At 43.2% G+C, this 27,759-nt stretch overlaps 1 protein-coding gene across 2 annotated transcripts in view; it reads left to right on the forward strand.

The window, feature by feature from the left end:
* The first annotated feature begins 310 nt into the window (after nt 1-310).
* Nucleotides 311-27,759, forward strand: part of nat10 (N-acetyltransferase 10) — a 70,121-nt gene continuing 42,672 nt past the window's right edge. The window contains exons 1-14 of one of the 2 annotated variants that reach the window (XM_038808237.1): nt 311-454; nt 2,723-2,857; nt 6,425-6,516; nt 10,757-10,928; nt 12,430-12,552; nt 13,869-13,930; nt 17,441-17,555; nt 18,551-18,658; nt 19,769-19,902; nt 21,432-21,525; nt 21,778-21,876; nt 22,017-22,153; nt 24,706-24,830; nt 27,538-27,688. In XM_038808237.1, the coding sequence (XP_038664165.1) occupies nt 2,750-2,857; nt 6,425-6,516; nt 10,757-10,928; nt 12,430-12,552; nt 13,869-13,930; nt 17,441-17,555; nt 18,551-18,658; nt 19,769-19,902; nt 21,432-21,525; nt 21,778-21,876; nt 22,017-22,153; nt 24,706-24,830; nt 27,538-27,688 (1,520 nt within the window). In that variant the 5' untranslated portion in view covers nt 311-454; nt 2,723-2,749. Of the gene's footprint in view, nt 455-541; nt 561-2,722; nt 2,858-6,424; nt 6,517-10,756; nt 10,929-12,429; nt 12,553-13,868; nt 13,931-17,440; nt 17,556-18,550; nt 18,659-19,768; nt 19,903-21,431; nt 21,526-21,777; nt 21,877-22,016; nt 22,154-24,705; nt 24,831-27,537; nt 27,689-27,759 lie in introns of those variants that run through there. The other variant, XM_038808238.1, reaches the window with a different exon arrangement.

Raw genomic sequence — 27,759 nt, forward strand, 5'->3', positions numbered from 1 at the left:
TGTTTTATTATTATTATTACTCCGGGTGCTTTTATTATTATTATTCCGGGTGCTTTTATTATTATTATTACTCCGGGTGATTTTATTACTATTACTCCGGATGTTTTTTATTATTATTATCATTATTATTACTAATAGTGTTTTTATTATTACTCCGGGTGTTTTTATTATTATTATAACTCCGGGTGTTTTCCGGGTGCTTTTGTTTGTTCATCCGGGTGTTTTTAATAACTCCGCCCCTGATGTCGGGGACTTGATTGGACAGAAGTGTCACTGACGTCATCAACGGCGACTGGATTCGATTGGCCGGGGCTGTTTCCGGTTCCGGTTGACTCGCGCTCTGGTCGTCCTGGCTGTAGATCGGAAAACGATCCGGATCGAGAGAGAAATCCGGTGCCACCCCGAGACAGGAGCCCCCTCCCCCCGAGACAGGAGTCCCCGCCCCCCGAGACCGGCAAGTTCAAGAGCGGCGCCGGTGGTAAAATAACAAACGAGCGGGGAGAGTGCGCGCACGCGGACAAAATAAACAGGAGAGATCCACGTGTACCCACACAGAGAGAGTGTGTACCCAGATAGAGAGAGAGTGTACCCACAGAGAGAGAGAGTGTACCCACAGAGAGAGAGAGTGTACCCACAGAGAGAGAGTGTACCCACAGAGAGAGAGAGTGTACCCACAGAGAGAGTGTACCCACAGAGAGAGAGAGTGTACCCACAGAGAGAGAGTGTGTACCCACAGAGAGAGAGAGAGAGTGTACCCGCAGAGAGAGAGAGTGTACCCGCAGAGAGAGAGAGTGTACCCGCAGAGAGAGAGTATGTACCCACAGAGAGAGAGAGTGTACCCACAGAGAGAGAGAGAGAGTGTACCCACAGAGAGAGAGAGAGTGTACCCACAGAGAGAGAGAGAGTGTACCCACAGAGAGAGAGAGTGTACCCGCAGAGAGAGAGAGAGTGTGTACCCACAGAGAGAGCGAGTGTACCCACAGAGAGAGCGAGTGTACCCACAGAGAGAGAGAGAGTGTACCCACAGAGAGAGAGAGTGTACCCACAGAGAGCGTGTACCCACAGAGAGAGAGTGTGTACCCACAGAGAGAGAGAGTGTACCCACAGAGAGAGAGAGTGTACCCACAGAGAGAGAGTGTACCCACAGAGAGAGAGAGTGTACCCACAGAGAGAGAGAGTGTACCCACAGAGAGAGAGTGTGTACCCACAGAGAGAGAGTGTACCCACAGAGAGAGAGTGTGTACCCACAGAGAGAGAGTGTACCCACAGAGAGAGAGAGTGTACCCACAGAGAGAGAGTGTACCCACAGAGAGAGAGTGTGTACCCACAGAGAGAGCGAGTGTACCCACAGAGAGAGCGAGTGTACCCACAGAGAGAGAGAGTGTGTACCCAGAGAGAGAGAGAGTGTGTACCCACAGAGAGTGTAGCCGCAGAGGGAGCGCGAGTGTACCCGCAGAGGGAGCGTGAGTGTACCAGCAGAGGGAGCGAGTGAGAGACGACGGTGTTCGCTTCAACTCTCACGATGAGGAGTGGCTTGATCGGCTGTAATGGGTATTGATGCCATGTTCCATTACATTGATTCTGCAACCATGCCTGGTTTTGATCTCTGCAGCGCGGAGTTCTGTAACAAAGGTGGCACACATCGGGGCTGAATGGTCTCTCAACCTCTGCTTTTTCTGAGCATTGATGCCAACCTGCTTGAGATCAACTAACACCTTAAGACAGTGAGGATTGAATCTGTGCACTTGCTGGCACGGTTCAGCTGCTCATAGACCAAACTTGTTGCCCATCTCTAATATCTACAATTTTTTTCTTTTTAAAAATAAATTTAGAGTACCCAAATCATTTTTTCTCCCCATTAAGGGGCAATTTAGCATGGCCAATCTACCTACGCTGCATATCTTTGGGTTGTGTGGGTGAGACCCACGCAGACACTGGAGAATGTGCTAACTCCACAGGACAATGACCCGGGGTCGGGATCGAACTCGGGTCTGCGGCACTGTGAGGCAGCAATGCTAACTGGCCGCCCCCGAGTGTAATATCTTCCAGTGCAGTCCCACAGTGCAGTCTAACTCTGACCTCTTGTGTTTCCCAGATTTCCTTAACTGGTGCCATCGAGGCCCTGAATACACTAAAGCAGGGGTGGGCAAACTTTTCCGTGCAACGGCCACATTCAGAAATTCACAATTTTAAAAGGCCGCATAGTATTAATAGTCCCGGTTGTAACCAATTAGCGTGCGGCATATACCTCAGCGCTTCCCCCGGCGGCATCCTGCCTTTAGCCCTCTTTATCTCTACTTTTCAAAAATGGCGCTTCACCCGGTTATGATTCTGGGCGCCTCATATAGAACATAAAGACCTTTGGCGGGCCGCATGCGGCCCGTGGGCCGTAGTTTGCCCACCCCTGCACTAAAGTGATTTGTTAAAAAGCTTCTATCACCAAGCTTTTGCTCACCTGCCCCCATATCTCTGTCAATTTCTTTCTGATAACACTGCTCTGAAGTTCCACGAGAGTTCCACTCTCTTTTTAATATAGAAATGTTTGATGTATCCATTGAGCAACTATGACCTCCTCAACTGGATTTGGAGGTAGTGGATGCATCACTGCGTGCTGAAAAGTTGAGCAGTGCAAATTTCTCGTTATTGTTGTAACATACTGAGGAATTATTCTGCCCATAAAGAAGCAATCCTCTCTAAAATATGCTCTTTGAAATCTTTTAAGGGAGTTTTCTGTAATCGAAGCTTCGGAATGTTCAGGAAGAAATTAGATAACCGTATCCGGGTCCAAATTGAAAATGGTGTGGCGCAGCACCAAAGGACAATGTTCGTCATTGTCGGAGATCATGGCCGAGATCAGGTAAGGAGCAGAATGAGATGATGCTTGCTTTTTGTCATGGACGCGGTACAGGATGTAAATTTACTTGGTTGTGGAGCTGAATTATTAGGTTAGAATATGATTCTGAAAACGAGCATAACCTAAGGTGAATGATGAGATCTACCATGCGGATTTAGTGAAGTCTTGCAACACTAAAACTCAGTAGAAATTTGAGTTAAACTTCTCGGATGCAAACAAGAATCTTTATTGCCTCTATTTGATTACAATTGAGAGAAACTTAAATCTATTCTCAATAAAGTCCGGCTAGCAAAAGGACTTAAAGAGAAGTAACTTATACACAATTTAACTTTCAAAATAATACAGAAATGGTTTCTTGCTTACAGCAAAACAGCTTGCGTTTACTTCGAGAATTAGTGGAAAAGTGAAAATATGAAAATAAGGATAGCGAGTAGTTAGATCAAAGTATAGAATGATCCTGGATAAAGATGGCCGTACGGACCATCATATTTAGGAGAATAAGGAGAATCTTATCAGTCCTTAGTCATCTGTCTCCACCTCTATGTCGTCCTAATTGGTTTGGGTTAGAATCAAATACATTTGATTTAATGGTTAACTGTCAATCCTTAATGTCCAACATAAGTTCTGAATGTTTCATGTTTGAATATTTGTGTGTGTTATGGAATGCGATTCTGCGCTTTTATCAAGACTGGTTTCTGCTAGATTTTGCTGACTTTGCTTTTATCCACATTATGAACAGTGTTGCTATGGTGCTTACTCTGACCTTGATCTAGATTACTGGTACGGCTCATTTCTTAATGTCAAACTGGCTTTGAAAATATGTTCATCAGAACAATAGCTTTTTCATCTTGCTTAGTGAAAATGTTGCTTTTATCTCCAATTAGTTTATGCATGTCAGGCTTTTTGTGTCTCTGTTGAAGCTATGTGTTTTGTCATGACCTGAGGTTATGAGTGCTGAATTCTTATTTTAAAATGGGTATTAAAACTGGGTCCTTTTTACCTATCAGATCTATCAGGAAATAGTTGATTCTATTAGTGAATAAGACTGGGGATTGATGCGTGCATTCAAAACTGTTGATAAAAGGTAGAAAGGAAACCGCATTGGCTTTGGTCACAAATCTTAAATCCTTCTTAGCTGTGAAAATTCTGTGGAACTGAGAGCACCTCACGTTACATCCTCCTTCAAGAAGGGAAAGAAGGAAGAGCTCATCTGAGCAAAATGTTATCATCTGCTTCCCCCAAAAGGTCAAAGAAAACCTACAGGAAAGACACCAGAACCAATTCCTTTCACAAGGGGTGCAATTGTTATATCCTCGGGTTCCACTCTCAGATCAAATATTGGGAAATACAGGCACACTCATTACTGTAAGAGACCATTGCCGGGAGTGGATAGTGACGCTGAAACTCTGAGACTGAGCAGGTGTAATATTTCTAACTATTCCCCAGTTACAAAATGACAGCGCTGACAAATGTGAAGCAAACATCTTCCTGATTTGTAATTTAGATGAGCTGCAGATATTTGTACCAATTGCAATGGCGTTGTTGTTACAGTCACAGAGCAATGTATTTCTTTGTTTTTTCTGCCGTCTTCAACACAGTTGACCACAACATTTCCCTCCATTAATTGGGTTAGCATTGAGGGCGGCAGGGGTTAGTTTCGGGGGGGGTGGGGGGAGTTCTGTTGCGGGGGGCATGCAGCATGAGTAGGGCTGCTTTGGGTTATTGGAGGGGTTTCAGAAGTGGACGCAGATCCTAGGGGTGGGCAGGTCAAGGGTGTGCATGGGAAACATGAGTGAGGTGGTCGCGAGAGGGAGGGCATGTGGAAGGTGACGGTGATGGATTGCAGGCTTATGGCATGTGTTAGTGTGTGGCGGCGGATGAAGGAGGTTCAAGGGTGATGGTAGGATGGGTAAAGGGCACACTGGAAGGAAAGGGTTCGGAGGTCAATGGTTTTGGCGGGTGTGGCACAAGTGGGTTACATGTGGAGGGTCGAAGGTATTGGAGCATGTTTGGAAGTAAATGCGCACAATCCTGCTGAGGTGCTGTCCACTCCCTTGATGTACAGGTCACGAAATGCTGATTGGGAGAAGGGTCATTGGGTGGGCAGAGCTGGAGGTCAGTTAATCTGGACAATTGGAAAATAATTCTATCATACAATCCTGCAAAGGGAGGTTGTTTCTCCAGATTAGGTAGTGAAAGACAAGGGGAGAGTGTGTTTGGAGGCTTCATGCACATGGCTCGCAAGGGCCCTGGCAAAGGTCGGTGCCTCACCATGGAGACCTCGATGTGCGTACATGTCGGTGCCACCACATCAGAGAGCAGGTGGATGGACTCCGCCTTGGGTGCTGCTCTGTTGTAGGCTTTCAAAACTTCTATCTGAAGTTTCCCACCTCTCTGAATCTTCATCATCTTGTCCTAGACCGCTACCAGAGGCTCATCGTCTGACTCAGACCCTGGTTATACCTGCCTCCTCCTGCTGAGGACACCTGTCTGTGCAGTGACCACCACAATGTGAGCTTGAGCCTATACTGGGTTTATAACATCTAGATGTGCATCTGGGCTGGTGGAGGGTGCAGGTGAATCCTGTGACTGCTCTATAGGTGAAAATTGATTGACATCCTCCTCGCTCCCCTGCGGGCTGGGGCTAAGTTCGGGATTTGAGTCTGCCCTTGTACTCTTCCTGCTGGCCACCTGTACTGAAGGAGCATAGAATGGGTAACTTATATGAGCTGCTTGCCACATCTCACAGAGCCTTGCCCTCTGGTTTCTATGAGCATTGATTAAGCTTCCTCACTAAATGGCTGGGGGAAACTGGCCTAGCCATTGCTGTCAGGTCAGCAGCCACTCTTTGTACTGTGAGAGGGGGTGGAGATTGGGCTTGCATACTCCTGTCCTATTTCTCTTTCACTTGTTGTGTACTAATTTGTCCTACGTAAGGAAAAAAGATGGTTAGTGAGCATTTGTGATGTTTTTATACTACTAATATCCACTGCCAACCAGTAGCAACTGTGAAAGATGCTCTGCTGCTAGTCCTCAGAAGGACAACAGAGGCATGGCAGCAGCTGCATTTGCCAAACCCCACCCCCAGAAAGATTTGAGCCCCACGTGTAGCTGGGTCAACGGCCTGCAGTTTCCTCCCTACTTGCAGACCGCATGCACTGCAGTGGGATTATGAAGCAGCACCCCAGCATCTTGCAACGGGTTGTTATGCATATGGAGCGCAGCTAGTGGCCTTGCCATTGAGGCCCATTCCTGCTCCTATGTTCCATAATGTATATATTAATTTTCTGCTTATACTTGGTCGTGGCTAACACTGAAAAAATGTACAAGAGCTATTGTGACTGACCTACACAGTGACTTTGAATGTTCTTCACGTTGAGAAATAGCCAGGACTTGGCTGAGCATTTCTTACTTATTTCCGTTAGCCAATCACATGCTTTCAGTTGTGGTTAGTTCTAGTGTAATCTATATTTTGCTTTTCCGCAATAACGTCCGTTGTTGTATGATCTTGATGGAGATTTCCCTGCTTATGAGATTTCACTGGAACCTTTTTTTCTGTTTTCACTTCAGGTGGTTATACTTCATCACATGTTGTCTAAAGCTACAATAAAGGCCAGACCATCTGTACTGTGGTGTTACAAGAAAGAACTTGGCTTCAGCAGGTAATGTATAATTAGGTGGTAAATACTCGTCATTTACAGCACATAAGGATGTCATTCGGCCTGTCAATTCTGTGCCAGCTCCTAGTGAAATCCCCGTCTGACCCATCCACCACCTTGATCCCTGTTGAGCTGTAGATTTATTTCTTTCAAATGGCCATCCTGTTTCCTTTTGAAATCTTTGATTCTTTCTGCTTACACTACCCTCGTGGACAGCGAGTTCCAGATCATTACCACTGTTCGCCCGCTCGGTGTTCCCACTCTTTATGCGGTCCCCTGCTCGGTGTTCCCACTCTTTATGCGGTCCCCCGCTCGGTTTTCCCATTCTTTATGCTGTTCCCCGCTCAGTGTTCCCATTCTTTATGCTGTTCCACGCTCCGTGTTCCCAATCTTTATGCTGTTCCCCGCTCCGTGTTCCCACTCTTTATGCTGTTCCCCGCTCCATGTTCCCACTCTTTATGCTGTTTCCTGCTCAGTGTTCCCACCCCCGCTCTGAGTTCCCACTCTTTATGCTGTTCCCTGCTCCGTGTTCCCACTCTCGCTTCGTGTTCCGACTCTTTATGTTGTTCCCCGCTCCGTGTTCCCACTTTTTATGCTGTTCCCCGCTCCGTTTTCCCACTCTTTATGCTGTTCCCCGCTCCGTGTTCCCACTCTTTATGCTGTTTCCTGCTCAGTGTTCCCATTCTTTATGCTGTTCCACGCTCCGTGTTCCCACTCTTTATGCTGTTCCCCGCTCCGTGTTCCCACTCTTTATGCTGTTTCCTGTTCAGTGTTCCCACCCCCGCTCTGAGTTCCCACTCTTTATGCTGTTCCCTGCTCCGTGTTCCTACCCGCGCTTCGTGTTCCGACTCTTTATGCTGTTCCCCGCTCCGTGTTCCCAACTCCGCTCCGAGTTCGCACTCTTTATGCTGTTCACCGCTCGTGTTCCCACCTCCGCTCCGAGTTCCCACTCTTTATACTGTTCCCCGCTCCGTTTCATTTCATTTCATTTCATTTTGTTTTGCTGCCGCTGGTGTTGCCACTCTATATCAATTCCAACTTGGAATTTTAAATATTGAATTATTTGAATGGCTTAAATCTATTCTTTTTCTAAAACTGCTAGTTAAGTTTGTATGCAGTCTGTAAACAATATGATCGTTAATTCAATGCCAACTAAATTTCCTGTCCATGTAAGGTAATAGTTTCATCACTTCGATCTCAATCCTGATTGTAGTAAATTGTTCGAGATTTCCATTTGTTTTCTCTTTTTGTTTTTTTCCCCCTTTGGCTCTTTGTTCTCTCAATTCTATTTTCTGAATGTGGCATGTCTTTAATTCACTCTTATTCTCTGTTTTACAACTATCCTTAAACTTCACTGATAAAGGAAATGTATGGTTGGTCCTGCCAGTCACTCGCGCCCTAGTTGCTCCTACACGGTCATTATTAGTTCGTTCTTCCAGAATGTTTTGACACAAGAATAATTCAAGCTAAGGATGCACGGAAATGTCTGCCTCATGGTGTATGTCATAAGATTCCCAACTTGAATAGGTTTGGCTGACACTTTTTCTTCCCACCTTCTGCACTGTTCTGAGGTCCGCCATCTTCCCATCTCTCCCTACTACAAAATACCTATACATCCTCCTCATTGACTGACTTTCTATGAGCAACATCGCTTGGGATTCACTAATAAGGCGCACTCCTCGCATTGCATTAGGTTCAGAAACAAAATTAATAAAAAGCCAAAAACCTGCTATTGATCTGCACTTGCTGTTCTGCGAAATTCCATGCCTAAAAATTAACCACTTTTTACTTTAATCATCAGTCATTTTGACCTGAGTTTTGATTTCCGCAATGCACATTTTGTAATTTAAAGAGAATCCATAACAGGAAACCATGATTTAATGCTCCTGTACTTGTATTAAAAAATATGCATGTTGATTTGTACAAGGCTTCCACTGCTGTACAAAAAAAAGATAAAGGATTTTTTCTCATTATCGTAATGTTTCTTTAATCCAACAGCCTGTTCAAATCTTGGTGTCCTTCTTAACAAATAAGAACGAAAAGTAACATTGTATTATGGCAATGGTCCAATTGTATAAAATACATGGGTTGGATTCTCCGCCGGTGGGATGCTCCGTTTTGCCGGCAGCTCGGGGTTTCCCAACGATGTGGGGCTGCCCAAAAATGGGAAACTCCACTGACCAGCTGGCGAAATGGAGCATCCCGCTGGCGTGCTGAACCAGGAATATGGCGTGGCAGGTCAGATAATCCAGCCCCATAACTTTGACTGTTGGAGTCAAAACAATGTCGATCTTCTAAACTCTTGGAATGTATGGGATAAATAGCTGCAGCAAGACTCATTTATAAAATAGTTAATCTTTCCTGGTTTGTGGACATCGCTGACTAGGCCAGCATGTATTTCCTATCTCTAATTGTCCTTCAGAAGGTGGTGGTGAGTTGCATTCATGAACCATTGCAGTCCATATGGTGTAGGTACACCCATTGTGCTGTTAGGTAGGGTGTTCCAAGACTTTGACCCAGTGATGGTGAAGAAACGGTGATATTTTTCCAAGTCAGGATGGTGTATGGCTTAGCGGGCACCTTTCAGGTGGTGGTGTTTCCATGTACCTGCTGCCACGGTTCAACAGGTCACAGGTTTGGAAGCTGCTATTGAAGGGGCCTTGCTGAGTTCCTGCAGTGCATCTTGTAGATGGTGCACACTGCTGCTACTGTGCATTGGTGGGCGAGAGAGCAAACGTGATGGATGGGGTGCCGATCAAGTGGCCTGGATGATGTCAAACTTGAGTGTTGTTGGAGCTGCATGCGTCCAGACCAATGGGGCGTATTTCGTCACACACCTGACTTTGCACCATATAGATTGTGGACAGGCTTTGGGGAATGAAGAGGTGAGTTACTCGCCACAGGATTCCTAACTTCTGACGTGCTCTTGTAACCACAGTATTTAGATGGCTAGTCCAGTTCAGTTTCTGGTCAATGGAAATTTCCAGGATCTTGATCGCAGAGGATTCTGCAATGGTAACGTCATTGAATGACAAGGCGAGGTAATTAGATTCTCTCTTGTTGGAGATGGTCGTTGTCTGGCACTTGTGTGGCGTGAATGTTACTTGCTACTTGTCATCCAAAGCCTGAATGTTGTCCAGGTCTTACTGCATGAGGAAATGGACCACTTCTGTATCTGACAAATCATGAATGGTGACAAACATTGTGCAGTCGTCAGCAAACGTCCCACTTTTGATGTTCTGAGTCAGAAAGGTAATAAAAAATAGAAACAGAAGTAGATCATCAGCCCATTGAGCCTGCTCCACCATTCAGTATAATCATGGCTGATCTTTGGCTTCAATCATTTTTCTGTGCCGCCCTCATATCCCTTAATTTCCTGAGAGACCAAAAATATCTCTGTCTCAACCTTAGTTGTATTCCATGATAGTGCACTCACGCCCTCTGAGGTAGAGAATTCAAAACCCTTGAAGTATGAAGAATCTTCGAAGAAAGATTTTCTCGTCATCTCAGTCCTAAATGATCAGCTCCTTGCCCTCCAACTGTGCCCCTTTGTTACAAATTACTCAAACAATGGAAACAATCTGTTAGCCCCTTCAGAATTTTATATGTAATCGATGAAGCAGCTGAAGATGTTTGGATGTTGGACACTACCCTGAAGTATTCATTTATTGGATGTCGCCACCACTGCAAAGGCCAGCAATTTGTTGCCTGTCCTTAATTGTCTGTGAGAACAATTAAGAATCAACCACATGACTGTGTCTCGAGTCATGTGTCACTGAGACCGGGGAAAGATGACAGATTTCCTTCCCTAAAGACTCCCACAGTGATTTCCTGGGATTGAAATAATTGACCTCCAACAACTACAACCATCTTCCTTTGTGCTAGGTGTGACTCCAGCCAGCAGAGATTTCTCTCTGATTCCCATTGATTTCTATTTTGCTAAGCCTTCTTGATTCCACACTCAGTAAACTGCTGCCATGATGTCGAGGGCAGTCACTCTCACCTCATCTCTGGAGTTCAGCTCTTTTTGGACCAAGACTGCAATGAAGTCAGGAGGTGAATGGGTTATGCGGAACCCAAATAAGTAGGTTAGTGCTGAAAGTGGCGAAGAAGTGCTGAAATGAATAATACATTCCAGCCTCATTAGGCTTAGGTTCATAATTCTTGCCAATATTTTACAGATAATTGTTACTAATTGCGACATAGTTGAATACATTTAATATTCTACCCGGTTCTCTTCCAGTCACAGAAAGAAGCGAATGAGGCAATTACAGAAGAAGATAAAAAGTGGAACACTTGACATCAAACAGGATGATCCCTTTGAGCTTTTTGTAGCTGCAACCAACATTCGATATTGCTATTACAATGAGACTCATAAAATTCTGGGTAACACATACGGGATGTGCGTTCTGCAGGTCTGTACATTATTTATATTCACTTTTATGTGCATGCAAAGGGATAGGATTATTGTGGCTGACAGTGAGATTAGAGCAATTTATAGATCATATTCTGAGTGCAGCTGAACCATGCAGACCAGAAACATCCTAAGATTGATCCTTGGTCTTAGCTCAGTTAGCTCTGCCTCCTAGCCAGCACTCCTGAATTAAAGAGAGTAAAAATATATTGATATATATTGTGAACGGCAGGGGCCCAAGTACTGATCTTTGTTGTACCCCACTAGCCACAGTCTGCCAACGTGAGATTGACTTGTTTATTCTTACTCTCTGTTTCTGCCTGTTAGCCAATCTTCAATCCATGCAACTATATTGCCTCCTATACCATGTGCTTTTATTTTGCTAATCAACCTCCTGTGGGAGTCTTTACCAAAAGCATTCTGAAAATCCAAATTACTACATTCATTGACTCTCTTTTGTCAATTTTGTTAATAACATCCACAAAAAACTCAAAGTTCAAGCATGATTTCCCATTTCTGAATCCATGCTGATTATGTCCAATCAGATCATGATTGTCCAAGTGTCCATTTATCACATCCTTAATAATAGATTCTAACAGTTTTACCCCACTACTGATGTCAGACGAAAAGGTCTGTAATTCCCTGTTTTCTCTCTCCCGCCCTTCTAAAATAGTGCGGTGACATTTGCTGCCTTCCAATCTGCAGGAACTATTCTAGAATTTAGAATTTTGGAAGATGATCACCAATGCATCCACTATCCCTGGAGCAAACTCTTTCAGCACCCTGGAATGCATAATATCAGGTCCCGGGGATGTAACCACTTTCAGTTCCATTAATTTCTCCATGAATGATGACCACTTGAGTGAGGTACTGGAGATTGTCCAGTACCAATGGAGTTGTAACCCAGGAAGGAGTCAGTGGTCAGTGCCTGGAAGAGAGGGGAAATTTTGGTCTGTGGGATTGTGGGTGGAGTGCAGGGGATGGTATTAAGGGTCAAACTTAGTATTTTATTCTACAGTGATCCTGCAGAGAAATACATAGCTTAGGCATTCTGTGTTCAAGCCTGCCAGAGGCTCCTCTTGGCTAAGGTATATATGAGCATGATGCAAGAATCCATAGCATCTCACATTGGGGATTACATTAGAATTTGATTCAACTTGTTTGCAGTCGTAGGATTCTGTTGTAATATGACATTTACACTCTTGGATTTACATAATTGCTGGCATTGAGTATTAATGTAACCGTCACCATTAACTTTACAGTAGCATCCATTGCAACATCAAATAGCCGTTAACACCTTTCAGACTCCCATTGGTTTGAATTCTTGGGTTGTACAGACTAGAGTATTCAGTAAACACTCAGCCAGAAACATGTTGGACCTGTAGTATATTGGCAACACCGAATATGGTAGTTTTAATGTTTAAAAAAAATGCACTGTTATTTCCCCCTTTTGGTAATCTGTGAAAGGGTATATTTAAACATATTGTCATCTTATCTTTCAGGACTTTGAAGCCCTAACTCCAAACCTTTTGGCCAGGACTATTGAGACCGTGCAAGGGGGTGGACTTGTTGTGATTCTGCTGAGAACTGTGAACTCCTTGAAGCAGCTTTATACAATGACGATGGTAAGTGTTGTGTATGATAGACTGCTGTAACTGCTAGGACGCAGCAGTCCTCTTCATTGGCCAATCTGTATGCTAGCCTGTACTGATGTTGAAATGTCTTCATATGACATTCGTATGATAATTTACTGTCCTATAGTGCTGATATTGTAAGCGATAACTGTGATATCGATCTTTTCAGCACACCATTCTTTGTTTAGTTTTGCAAGTTTGATTTCCTTAACACGCTTAATTTGATTTTCTATCTTATAAAAAATGCATCAGAATTTGTTCAGCTGTTTGTACCGCAGTATTAAGTCGTACGGGTTGAATGTACAAGATTGAGTTCTAGTTTGTCCTGAGGAAGGATATGTTGGCATTGGCGTTGGTGCAGCACAGATTTAGCAGAATGATACAGAGGCTAAAAGGATTCAATTATGGAGACAGGCAGCATGAACTCAGCTTGTATTCCCTCCACTGTAGAAGATTTAGAGCTAATCTAATTGACGTGTTTGAGATGATTTAGGGATTTAGTAGGGTGAATTGCCATAATTAAATGGTGAAATGGACTTCTGGGGGGGAGGAGGGGGGGGGGGGGGGGGGAAGAGGGGGAGAGAGGGAGAATGCCCTGATTTTTTTGAATAAGTTAGTTAAGATCAGCTGAGTGGCTTCCTGTGAAATGTGGAGATCAAAAACTGCAGGTATCCATGAGGAAAGGGAAATTACATTACAGTAAATGGAAAAAAGCACCCTACAAGATTTATACTCCCGGTTGTTAGAAAACCTAAGGTGACTAAGTACATCGTTGGAATAACATGGTACTTTATAATCATGTCCTAAATTTATAGCAAACTTATCTATTGGATACATTAATATGAATCAGTTGCACTTGGAAAAATCCAAGTCATTGAATGACCAGTTGGGAAAGAACAAAGAAAGGCAAACTTCACAGCTAGTGTGATGACTGTTGTAATGTCGGGATGTGAGGACATTAGGTAATATGGAGAAAACCTAGGAAAATATTGGAGTTACACTTCAAAAGGGGGAACTGTCATTGGCTAATTAATGTTGGAGCATTCTCATTGGGTCCAAAGGCCTATCCTGCTACTGTAGACAAATCGCTCTGCCAAATTGCTAGAATTCTGTACCTTGATTCAAGCAAAGTATTTTAATATCCTGTGTGCTTTATAACATGGAGGTAAAGTTTATGTTAAAATAAATAGTCTGGATTAAAATCTGTTGCCTCCATTAAAGTGAGAGAGTCCAAATTTCCAAGATTTTTTTTTGCCTTGTATTTGATTTCTTTATTTTTTTGTTTCCTTCTCCATCCCCTACCCTAGGATGTCCATTCACGTTTCAGAACAGAATCACATCAGGATGTGGTTGGCAGATTCAATGAAAGGTAGACATTTTTGATCAGATTCTGTGAGCCAATATATCTATGTTGTATTGAAATGGGCCGCGCAACAAATATATGTAGTTCTGCAAGGGGAGATATTGATGTTATGGGAGACACAGTGGTTAGACTGCTGCCTCACAGCGCCAGGAACCCTGGATCATTTCTGGCCATGGGTGAGTTTGAAAGTTCTCCCCATGTCTCTGGGTGCTCCAGTTTCTTCCCATCCAAAGATATGCGGCTTTGGTGGATTGGCCATGCTAAATTGACCCTTCGTTTCCATGGATATGTATGTTAGGTGGGGTTATGGGAATAGGGTGGGGAAGTGGGCAAAGGGAGGGTAATCTCTTGGAGTGTCGATGCAGACTCAATGGGCCAAATGACCACATTCTGCACTGTAGGGATTCTATGAATTTCTGCATGAACGGGAGGGGGAAGGTGTGCAGTTACAGGGAAAAGTAGGAAGGGCAGATATCACCTTCTGAAAAGGGATTTTTACACCATAAGACACGGAGCAAAAGTAGGCCACTCGGCCCATCAAGCCTGCTCCAATATTCAATGAAACCATGGCTGTTCTCATAATCCTCAACTCCACTTTCCTCCCTATCCCCATAACCCTTGATTACTGATTAGAAATCTGACTATCTTAGCGATCCAGCCTCTATAGTCCTCTGCGGTAAAGAATTGCACGGAGTCACTACCCTCAGAGAAGAAATTCCTCCTCATCTCTGTCTTAATGGGCGACCCCTTCCTCTTTGACTATGCCCTGTGGTCCTAGACACTCCCACAAGGGGAAACAACCTCTCAGCATCGACCCTGTTAAGCCCCTTGAGAATCCTATGTGTCTCAAGAAGGTCACCTCTCATTCTTCTAAACTCCAATGAGCAGAGGTTCAATCTACTCGACCTCTCATGAGAAAATCTCTCCAAACCTGGGATCAACCTAGTGAACCTTCTCTGGACAGTCTCCAATGCCAGTATATCTTTCCTTAGATAAGGGAACCAAAACTGTTCACAGTATTCCAGGTGTGGTCTAACTAATGTCTTTTATAGTTTTCGCAGGACTCCCTAGTTTTATACTCTATTCCTTTTCAAATAAAGGCCAACATTCTATTTGACATCCCAATTACCTGCTGAACTTGCATGGGATCTTTTTGTGATTTATACACGAGGGCCCCTAAATCGCTTTGTGCTGCTGTTTTCTGCAGTCTTTCTCCTTTAAAAAAATATGCTTCCTACCGAAGTGCAGAACTTCACATTTTCCTACATTATATTGCACCTGCCAAGTTTTTACCCACTTACGGAACCTGCCTGTAGACTCTTGGATCATCCTTGCCATTTGCCTTCCCATCTACTTTTGTGTCATCTGCCAACTTGGCAATAGTACATTCACTTCCCTTGTCTAAGTCATTGATATATATTGTGAATAATTGTGTCCCCAGCATTGATCCCTGTGGCACTTGACTAGGTTGCCTTCTTGTAAATGTTCCTCTTATCCCAGCTTTCAGTCTTCTATCAGGTCGCCAATCCTCTGTCCATGTCAATATACTATCCCCCACACCATGGGCACTTACCTTAAGTAGCCTTTTGTGTGGTACCTTATTGGAAATCCAAGTATGTTACATCTACCGGTTCCCCTTTATCTACCCTGCTCATTACTAGGTCAAAGAATTCCAATATATTTGTCAGGCATGATTTTCCCCTCCATGAAGCCATGCTGACTCTGCTTGATTATATTATGCAAAAGGATCAATTTAGAATGGTCAACCCACCTAACTTTCGAATCTTTGGACCGTGGGAGGAAACCGGAGCACCCAGAGGAACCCTACGCAGACACTGGGAGAACGTGCAGACTCCACACACACAGTCATTCAAGGCCAAAATTGAACCCGGGGTCTCTGGCACAGTGAGGCAATAGTGCCACCGTGCCACCTGTTAGGCTAACTGGCCTATATTTTCCTGCTTTCTGTGTCTCTCCTTTGTCAAGTAAAGGTGTTATTAGCTACTTTCAAATCTACTGGACCCTTCTAGAATTTAAGGAATCTTGGAAGTTTGTAACCAATGTATCTACTATCTCTGCTATCTTATGCCATCTTGGAACAGCACAAACTCATTTAACACAGCACTCGCTTTGCCAATAGACAAAGATCACCTTCCCAACAAATTGAGCAACATTAGAACATAAATAAAAGGCCTGAAAACCACTCTGTACTCCTGAAGTTAGATTTGTTTGTAGACCAATTAAAAATTGTCTTTTCAAAGGCCACATTGGAAGGTTTGAGATGGCTCAGTTTTGTTTTGAAAAATGATTTGATTATAATGCATGAAGCAAATGTTGTCTTGTGAGAATCTATCAATCATCAGAAACACTTAAGAATTTTCATTTATGCTGCATCTTTAGTCAGAAAACTCGATTGAAGGACATCACTGATGTTCAGTCAGATAAAGGAAGATATTCTGAAAATGAAATGAATGAAAATCGCTTATTGTCACGAGTAGGCTTCAATGAAGTTACTGTGAAAAGCCCCTAGTCGCCACATTCCGGCGCCTGTCCGGGGAGGCTGGTACGGGAATCGAACCGTGCTGCTGGCCTGCTTGGTCTGCTTTAAAAGCCAGCGATTTAGCCGAGTGAGCTAAACCAGCCCCTGGAAGCTTTGATCAACAAGGTGGAGTCCTAATAAAGTAGAGGGTGTTAGAAAACCAGAGGTTTTAAGTGACAATTCCTCAATGTACACCCAAGATGACGAAAGCAGAGATGCTTATGGTAGAATGAAGGTCAGGGGAATGCAGGGAGAGAGGTGGGGTGGGTGGGGAAGGACCAGGAAATGTGCAAGAGACCAGAGTCCGAAGATAGATGGGACCACGAGGAATGCAGGAGGCGGAGAGAGAGATGAGGAAACCTTGAAGCTATTTAAACACGAGAATTATAAATTAACTTTGGAAATTAGTGCAGTGAGTCAGTAAGTCCAGGAGTGATGGTTCAGCATACAGGTGGCAGAAGTTCGAATGAGCTGCAGTTTGCAAAAAGGTAGAAGAAAAGAAGGCTGGCCAGAGCGCATTGGAATAGCTGAGCTGATATTGACAAAAACGTAGGTGGAGGTTTCAGCAGCAGGTGGGTTGATACAAGTGTGGATGTAGATTATGTTGTGAAGTTGAAAATTAGTGGTTTTTATGATGGAGGGGAGATGAGATTTGATGTTCAACTTTGGGTTGAACAGTCTGGTTGATCCTGAGATTGGCCTGTATGGGGATTATTGGATAGGTGGTGAGGGTATTGAGTCTCACTGGGGTTTCAGGGTAAAGTATCAAAATTAGTCCACTTCACATCCAATTGGTTAAAATGTGAGTGGCTGACATCTGTTAAATGTGAAACTGTTATGTTTGTCAGGGTGGAAGTGGAAAAGGGAGCTAAGTTTTTCACATGGTCTATTTGCTGGTCTATTAATCTAAAAGTTTGTATCTTGAGAGCTGGTTTATTATTAGCAGTCAATTTTACTTGTTTATTCTGTTTTAATAGATTCATACTTTCTCTGGCATCCTGCAAAAATTGCGTTGTGATAAATGATCAGCTGGACATTCTGCCACTTTCTAGCCACATTTCCAACATCAAACCTGTCCCACCAAAATCTATGGTGAGTTCTGGAGATCATAGCACCATGTGTTAGGTTTTTACTAGTTTTGTTAAATACAGTATAGAATCTATAAAATCCACGCAATGAAGGAGGAGGCCATTGAGCCCATCGAGTCTGCACAGACCCTCTGAAAGAGCACCCAACCTAGGCCCACTCTCCCACCTTATCCCCGTGACCCCACGAATTGATCAGGGCCATCCACCTAATCTGCAAATCTTCGGACCACGGGATCAAACTGGAGCACCCGGAGGACACCCACGCAGACACAGGGAGAACGTGCAAACTCCACCCAGGGTTGTTGTACAGGTGGTAGAGAGAGATGAGGAATCAAACCCGGGTCCCTGGCACTGTGAGGCAGCAGTGCTGATCACTGTACAACCGTGCTGCCCCACTTAAATATTATCCTCTGGTTAATAAAATGAGTGGTAATGTCTTCTAATACGATACCTAAGGCTTCCAGACTTGACATCATTTCTGATGAGGGGGGGGGAATTATGATTTTATGAATATAAAACAAAACTAATTTCCCCCTTGTCCTCTCCCATTAGACTCCTGTAACCATTAATAATTCCAATGCCCTCCCCGATCTAGGGATTCCCTTTTAATGCTCACAAAATTCTACATCATACTTCTGTTACTCCCTGATCTGTTACCTAGTGCTGCCAAATCCTGGATTGCTTTCCCTGTCATCCTGAGACCTATCCCGTTATTCCAGAAACTTCCATCTCCAGCATTTCAAAACCCTAAGATCTCATCCGAAGATTGCTGGATCTTCCCAGTACTTCCTGTGTTTGCCTCAGGTTGATATGTTGATTTCTCTGGTGATGCAGCTTGGCATAACACCGCTGTTCCATCAAACCTCTGATTCCAATGGAAGAATACATGCAGGGCAGTTCATCATTAAGTTCATTGATGTGGAACATTGTAAGTAAACCCTTTAATTAAAACCTTTCATTGGCAATTATACCTGTCAATGTATTTACTTCATTTTTAAGGAGGACAGCCTGATGCCTCGAGAGGTTGAACTGAAAGAACTTAAGGAATCTCTACACGATACACAACCAGTAGGAGTCCTTGTTGATGGCTGCAAAACACTCGATCAGGTAAAAAAAATAGGACCATGATAGACTTGGGCTATAGAAAAGTGGAATTTGGATGGGAACTGTCATTCTGCGTTCTTGTTTTACACATTTTTGAAACCAGGATTTTATGTTCAGGGGAATGTTTTTGAGTAATGAGAAGCACGTGGTTTAGAATGCGTAGAATCTGGTGAGCCTCTTCCTCTTTATCTGCTCCAGAAGCGTTGAAAAATTAATTATATGTTAAACTAAAAGCTGGCATTGTTAAGATGACACAACAAAAAGTGGATTAGTACAGAAGTGATGCACCATTTCGATTCAAAAGATTTAATGCACCATGGGGCTTGTAAACCTTGCAGGAGACCCAATACAACATCCGTGACTGCTGGAAAATTTGTGCTGATTTACACCAGGACAATGTTTACGTTAAAATCTTGTTAAAGAGATTAAAAGGCACAAATCACAGTCTATTGCAAATATTTGACAAGGGTTTATTTAATATTTGGCTTTCTTTGTCGACAGCAGTTTTCTATTCTTAGTTGAAACAGTTTTTTTGATGTGAAAGTACACTATGGGTGTACATCTAAGAAATTATACACCTGTTCTGTAGTAACTTAAAATTTTTAATTTTGCTCCTGTGCTTCCAACCACACACACTGACCAAGAAGATGTTCAAACTGCACTTTAATATTAATCTGTGCTGGTTTATTTGATCATTTCAATGTGGCTATTTCTCTCTTGTCCACTTGCTTTGTACTGTTAAGTCATTTTAAATGACCAGAGGGCTGGTTTAGCTCAGTGGACTAGACAGCTGGTTTGTAATGCAGAACAAGGCCAGCAGTGCGGGTTCAATTCCCTTACCAGCTGAGAATTCTGAATTCTCCCTCTATGAACAGGTGCCGGAATGTGGAAACTAGGGACTTTTCACAGTAACTTCATTGTAATGTAAGCCTACTTGTGACAATAAAACGATTATTTATTTATTTATTTAACATACTTGCTAGAAATACATTGTGCTTTTATAGCAGCGGTCTAACTGTTTGTGGGTAGGCATGGGACATGTGCACAAGCCACAGCGTTACTATGTTAACCTTTGTTGATGAGCAAAGCAATGAAATGGTTTCTTCCTATTAGGCTAAAGCAGTACTGACGTTCATTGAAGCTATTTCAGAGAAGACACTCAGAAGCACAGTTGCCTTAACTGCTGCCAGAGGGCGTGGTAAATCTGCTGCCTTGGGACTGGCCATTGCAGGTGCTGTGGCATTTGGGTAAGTGTTTTAATTTGCGGCTCTACATTTTGCTGTGATGTGATGTTTTTCTACATTTTTCTCATGTTGTCCAATTACTTCAAATCTTTTGTTTCTTGACTTGTCCCATCACCTCTGCCTTTGGCGTTGCATCATCAAAGGTTTTGTCGATTCATCTTTCTGGACTCGTCAGGAACCTGGTCGGGGAGAACGGGAAAGGGGTGGCAACCACTGCCTGCAGAGAAGTCCCTAGACACGTTGCTTCCTCCATCTGCACCCACTCCAGCTCCCAAACCAACCCTGCACCCTTTCCACATTGGCTGCCCAATAGTAATCCAGAAGGTTTGGTAGTTCCAGACCTCCCGACCGCCGTCCCTTCTGCAGTATGGTTCTATGAATCCTGGGATTCTTCTCCGAATGCATGAAGGCCAAGATCAGTTTATCCACCTTGGCGAAGAATGATTTGGGGAGGAAGATCGGGAGTGACTGAAACATAAACAGGAACCTCGGCAGGAAATTCATTTTTATCGTCCACACTCTCCCTGCCAGGGAGAGCGTGAGTGAGTCCCACCGTCGCAGGTCCCCCTTTACCCTTTCCACCAAGCTGGCCGGATTCAATTTGTGGAGCCAGCCCTGTCATGGGCTACCTGGATCCAGGTACCTAAACTTAGTTTGGGCCAACTTGACCGGCAGCGCTCCCAGCTCCACATCCTCTCCCTGGGGGTTGACTGGGCGGAGTTCACTTTTACTCCGGTTTAGTTTGTATCCGGAGAAGGCTCCAAACTCCCTCAGGAACTCTATTATCTTTCCCATGCTGGTCAAGGGGTCCGAAACGTAGAACAGCAGGTTGTCCACATAGTGGGACACTTTGATCCCTGCTTCCTCTCTCAATGCCTTTCCACCTACCTGATGGCCAAAGCAAAATCGGCAGTGGCTCAATTGCCAGAGCGAACAGCAACGGGGACAATGGGCATCTCTGTCTCGTGCCCTGTACAACCGGTAGTAGTCTGAACTCGTGTCATCCTTTCGGGTGCTTGAAAAGGAACATTTTGTCGAAGCTTTTCATCTTGCACTAATCAGGACAATCACAAGAATGCCAATGTCTGGGGAAACTTTGTACTGTATGAGAAGGGAGTCCTGGTTGGTTGACAGGTGGACTCTGGTAGAGCTGTTGCCATGGAGAATGCACCAGTTAATGGTGAATGAAAACGAACTCCCAAACATTGTTTGAAAATTTTAAACCAGACAGCTTGACTCTGATTCGTGAAGGCATTGCCTGAGAAATGAACCAGCGAATGGGTAACACTTATTTTGTGTAGCTGAAACAGCGATGCAATGTGTGTACATGTTCTTTCTGTCTGCAAAGAACATATGTAGCTTCCTGTACACGAAAATGTGCCACACTGTGAGCTTGCCAGAAAATCTTAAATTGATTGTCCGTGTAATTTTTGGCACAGTGACGATTAGCATTTTAAGTTCGTAATTTTCATATTCAGTAGGTATGTGACAAAAATTAATTAAAATGATTATGACATTTTCTTTTTCTTCAGGTATTCCAATATCTTTGTCACCTCACCAAGCCCCGACAATTTACACACTCTATTTGAATTTGTTTTTAAAGGCTTTGATGCCTTACAGTATCAGGTAAGAGAGTGAACCTACCATAATGATGAACCACTTTTGACCTTAAATAGGCAAACATTGTTATGTAGGATATAAAACTCGCATATGTATCATTGAATTAGTTTTTGAAGTTGTGACTAGTATCTTTTCCAGGATGTGTGTATTTAATTGGTTAATTGCAGTTGTAATGACTGACCAACCTCTCAACAGGTTTGTAAATGAAAATACTTTTCATTTGGCATGAGGACTTATGTTACATTTTATTTCTTTCAGGAACATTTGGACTATGAAATAGTTCAGTCCTTAAATCCAGAGTTCAACAAAGCTGTGGTTCGAGTTAATATCTATAAGGAACACAGGCAGACCATCCAGGTAAAATGGTGCTTTGCTGATTTCACTTTTTTGGGCTGTAAAAATTCCAGAACAATGTGCACTGGTGCAATTCACTTTGCGAATAGTGCATTTGTGTCGTCAAATCATGTCATTGCAACATTTCTATTCTCCCCTGTCAGTACATCCACCCTGCAGATGCAGTGAAACTGGGTCAGGCTGAGCTGGTGGTAATCGATGAGGCAGCTGCCATCCCACTCCCATTGGTGAAGAAATTGCTGGGTCCCTACCTCGTTTTCATGGCCTCCACTATCAATGGGTATGTGACTGGATCATAGTCTGAAGTGCAGCTTAATGAAAGCTGGTTGAAATATTCACAATTCAACTGTGTGCTCTACAGATGGCAAGCTTCAAAATTGTGTTCAATAATTTTAGATTGTAGCTTCTGCCCTATTTTGTTTCGTCTATCATTGCTGGTTTGTTTCTTGTCTGTCTCTTTCATTCTTTCCTTTTCTTTAATTGCTCCATTACCATTCCCTTTGACTTTGCACCATGCCACCTTTTGTTATTTAACCTCTCCTGTTCTCCTGCATAGATCTCCCATTGTGTTATTTTTCCAACTCCCCCCGCCATTTCACTTGCTCACAAGCTATTATATATTTGGCAATTCTCACATCACGGACCTGAAATGTTGGAGTTTACCACAAAGAATGGGTTGGAACAATGGGTGTAAACATGGGCGTGGTTTCATAAAATGGCGAGGAAAGGCACGGGGGTGGAGTGTATATAATCTACATGCTGCTACAGCATTTTGACAGTGGTGTAAAGATTGAGGTGGTCTTCCTGCCATAGGCCAATTGTGCAAATTAACTGGCCAAATCCTACAGGAACATAGCTGTCCTACAGTTATAATCGTCTAAGGGAAAAAAGGGAGGTGGTGAGGGAACAAGAGGAGAAAACCCTGCATTATCCCATTCTCCCCAATCTACCTGTCGTAGATGCATCTGTCCATGACCGTATTGATAGGGGTGACCACCACACAGTGCTTGTGGGGACAAAGTCACAGCTTCACATTGAGGATGCCCTTGAGCGTGTTGTTTGGAACTACCACCATACTAAGTGGGATAGATATCAGACAAATCTAGCAACTCAAAACTGCACGTAATAATAATCTTTATTAGTGTCACAAGTAGGCTTACATTGACGCTGCAATGAAGTTACTGGGAAAACCCCCTAGTTGCCCCACTCCGGCACCTGTTCGGGTACACTGAGGGAGAATTCAGAATGTCCAATTCACCTAACAAGCACGTCTTTTGGGAGTTGAAAGAAACCGGAGCACCCGGAGGAAACCCACGCAGACACGGGGAGAATGTGCAGACTCTACACAGACAGTGACCCAAGTTGGGAATTGAACCTGGATCCCTGGTGCTGTGAAGCAACAGTGCTACCATGGGCGTCCATAAGGTGCTGTGGACTATCAGCAGCAGAATTTTATAAAATCACAACATCAAGGGATATGTTGATAGTGTTGGCAATGGGGTTGAGGTCGATTTATCAGCCGTGATCTGTTTGTATGGCAGAGCAGGCTTGATTGGGCTGAATGGCTGATCTCCTATTCCAGATGTTCCTGTCCACGAAAAGCAGGACAAATCCAATGCAGCCAATTACCGTCCTATCAGCCTATCAGTTTACTCTCGATCATCAGCAAAGTAATGGAAGATGTTGTTGACGGTACTATTGGTGCTTAGTCAATAATAATCTGTTCATTAATGCTCAGTTTCAGTTCTACCAGGGCCACTCGACTCCTGCCCTCATTACAGCCTTGGTTCAAACATGGGCAAAAGAGCTGAACCACAGAGGTGACTGGCCTTGACGTCAAGGCAGTATTTGACCAATTGTGGCATCAAGGAGCCCTAGCAAAACAAGAGTCAATGGGAATCCAGGGGGAAAATCCTGCACTGGCACAAGAGAAGATGGTTGTGGTTGTTGGTCAATCATACCAGTCCCAGAACGTCACTGCAGGGGTTATTAGGGTCGTGACCTAGGCCTGACCATCTTCAACTGCTTCATCAATGAACCTACTTCCATCATATGGTCAGAAGTCAGGATGTTCACTGATGATGCGCAATGTTCAGAACCATTTGCATTGCCTCAGATATAGAAACAGTCCATGCCCATGTAGCTGGACTTGGACAACATTTAAGTTTGGCATAATAAATAACGAGTAACATTTGCGCCACACAAGTGACAGGCAATGACCATCTCCCACAAAGACTAAGTTGGACAGACTTCTGATTGACAAGGGAGTTCGAGGTTTAGTCAGGTAGGCAGGAAAGTCAATCTAAGGCCAAAGTCAGATCAGCCATGATCTTATTGAGTGGCATAATATCCAGGGGCCGAATGATCTCCTGCTTCTATTCACTATGATGTTGCGATGCCGGCATTGGACTGGGGTGGGCACAGTAAGAAGTCTTATAGCACCAGGTTAAAGTCCAACAGGTTTGTATCAAATCATTAGCTTTCGGAGCTCTGCTCCTTCATCAGGTGATGAAGGAGCTGTGCTCCGAAAGCTAGCGATTCGAAACACACCTGTTGGACTTTAACCTGATGTTGTAAGATTCTTTCTATTTATTATGATCTTAAATTTCCATGATGCAATTTCTGGCGTTTAAGTCTGCAATTGGGTAGGAGTTTTTCAGCATCATGTTATGCAGAAGTTTGGCAGTAAATCATTGGAAGTTCTGGTTGGGATTGCTGTGTTAATTTATAGAAAGATCTTGGATTTTGTAATATTCAGCAAGACTAAGACGTAATGGTCTTCGAGCAGGATAGTGATATCTAACTGTGAAATTGGAATGTGTCTGCTTTCAGATATGAAGGAACAGGCCGTTCACTGTCTTTAAAACTGATACAACAGCTGCGCCAACAAACTGATCAGAGCAAAGTCAATATGACTGCGGAGAACAGAAACACTTCCACTGCCAAACTCAGCACAGGTATTGAAACCGCCTTTTCTTGCTTTGTAGTTCTTTACTCTTTTATCTGTCCCCAATTTGTTTTTTCATGAATAAGAGAATTCAGATCTTCGGGTTATTGTAGCCTCCTGCAAAAAGTGGCTCGGCATCAACCTTTAGCGTGGGATGTCTCGTTGTTTGCTTGCATACAGATCAAAGCAAATTTCTGCAGATGCTGGAATTTAAACAAAAACAGAAAATACTGAACAATCTCAGTAGGTCTGACAGCATCTGTGGCGAGAGAAGGGAGCTAACGTTTTGGGTCTGGATGGCTCTTTGTCAAAACTTTGACAGGCCATCCTTATCTCCCTTTCTCCACAGATACTGTCAGACCTGCTGAGATTGTCCAGCACTTTCTGTTTTTCTTTTTTTGCATTGTTCACCTTGATATGTTTTGTCAAACTTGTCAAAAATTGAGCATCTTTCTTTTCTAGCCATTTTATTTACTCTAGACCATAACTAGCCCAGGCTTAGGTTGTTGTAATATAGGTTTATATGTGGTATCCAAAAACCAAAGCTATCGGAAATTGTAAATGCAGTCGGCCCGAGAGTTTCGGATAAAGGATACTTGACCTGTATTTTTCAAATTTTGTTCGATATTCAGCAGTTAAATGATTTGGGAATTTTCATTTACAATATTAAAGAAGACACAATCTGTTTTCTTTTGTTTCTTTCGGGCTTGCAGGTTAGCTGTCAGATTTTCAGACCTTTCTTGGGCTTCTGCCGGGTGATAGGTGGCAGTTTCTCCACATACCAGTTTATTTCCTTCCTGACCCTTTTTGTTTTTTCCCTGCAGCAGAAATAATGCCGTGTGATATTATGCCCTTGTGTTTTTGTACAATCCCTAGTGTTGGAATTGAAAAATTTTGGCAAAGGGATTCTGTAATCTGTTCCTCCTTGCTTACAGTAATTGAATCAAATACTGGTCTTCGTTTTGGGATGAGTGTTTTCTGCAGTGACAAGTGGAAATTAAAATTTGTCCCCTTTGTTGTGGTAAATTTCAAGACACATTTGCAACACTTGATGTTGTTTCTTGTGTCATGATAGATAAAGACCATAATTTGATTTGTGTTTATCATCAAGCAGCGACCGTGATAGCACCATTGCTATAGGCGAAGAACATTGTGTAGAAAATTTTAATCATGCAGTTTATTTTACAAAACATACTGGATTACATGCGATTCAATATCTTGTTAATTAATATGTTGTATTACTGGGAGATAAACAGAATTGCTTTTAAATATTTGCAACAAGTTCATTTTCGACTCAAGAGTTTTCCAGCACAGAAAGAGGTCCTTTGGCCCATCGTGTCTATGCCAGCCATCAACAGCCTATCTATTCTAATCCCATTTTCCAGCACTTGTTTCATAGTGTTGTATGCTATGGTGTTTAAGTGTTCATCTAAATGCTTCTTAAATGTTGAGAGTTCCTGTCTCTACCACCTTTTCAGTGAGGTCCAGATTCCCACCACCCTTTGGGTGAAAATGTTTTTCCTCAAATCCTTTCGAAATCTCCTGTTCCTTATCTTAAATCTATGCTCCTAGTTACTGACCCATCTACTCAGTTGAAATTTCCTTCATATCTACCCTATCTCCACCCCTCATAGTTTTGTACATCTCGATCAGGTCCCCTTCTCTGCACTAAGGAAAACAACCCCAGCCTAACCAGCCTCTTTTCATAGCTGAAACGCTTCTGCTGAGGAAACAACCCGGTGAATCTCCTCTGCACTCTCTCAAGTGCAATCATAGTTACACTTTTATTACAAATGGTTTGCCCTTTATATTTACCAAGACATCCATACATTCTATAGGAACATAGGAATTAGGAGCAAAAGTAGGCAATTCCGCCCTTGGAGCCTGCTCTGCCATTCATTCAGATCATGCCTGATCCCTTCCTGGTCTCAAATCCACATCGCTGTCTGTTCCTCATATCCCTTTAAACCTTTTTTTAAATCAGAAATATATCTATCTCCTTCTTGAAAACATTTAATGACTCAGACTCCACTGCACTATGGGGCAGCGGGTTTCACAAATTCACCACCCTCTGCGAGAAGTAGTTCCTCCTCATCTCAGTTTTAAATTTACCACCTCTAACCTATATCCTGCAAAGGGCAGCATTTGGTCTACTTTTATTTTATCAATCCCTCTTAGTATTTAATATACCTCTATCAGGTCCCCTCTCATTTTTCAAAATACTCCAGAGTGACCATGCATTTACCAGAAATAGCAATTCTTCAACAAGCATTCATTCTTTGAGTACTGTAATTCATTCTTTGTAACTTAGACACATGGTATTTAATTTATACATCTTGTTGGTCGTAAACAGATTCCATTTTCCTCGTTTATTTCTCCATCTGGCCTCTTGTATGCATAAAGCCTTTTCCAGCTTTATGGCACATTCCTACAATGCAGCATAACAACCGCTGTTCGTGATTGTCGAGTGCATTTGTAGTGGATTGGGTTAGGTGAGACATTGATCAGCTGCTCTATTCTTGAACGAAATCATATTGTGGTTTGGTGGTACATTGAAGTGCAGGCAGTCCTAAAACTGGAATTGCTAGAAAGCTTACATTTTGTTTTTCAGATGCAAAGGAAAGAATGACTCAGACTCATGTCTGTATATGCATGTAGCATATTCTTTTTGTGTGAGGTTGTAACGCATTAGCTAATCTATCTTTATTTGTTGACAGTACGGTCCCTGCATGAAGTGTCGTTACATGAGGCAATTCGATATGCTCCTGGAGACCCAATGGAGAAATGGCTGAATGACCTGCTGTGCTTAGACTGTCTGAACATTCCGCGAATCATCTCGGGCTGCCCACTTCCAGAGACGTGTGACCTGTATCCACCAGCATATTTTCTATATTTTTTCTTTCACAGCTAGAAGTACGAAGGAACCACGTTGGTCATCT

Source organism: Scyliorhinus canicula, chromosome 9, assembly GCF_902713615.1.
Source record: "Scyliorhinus canicula chromosome 9, sScyCan1.1, whole genome shotgun sequence".
Lineage (NCBI taxonomy): Eukaryota > Metazoa > Chordata > Chondrichthyes > Carcharhiniformes > Scyliorhinidae > Scyliorhinus > Scyliorhinus canicula.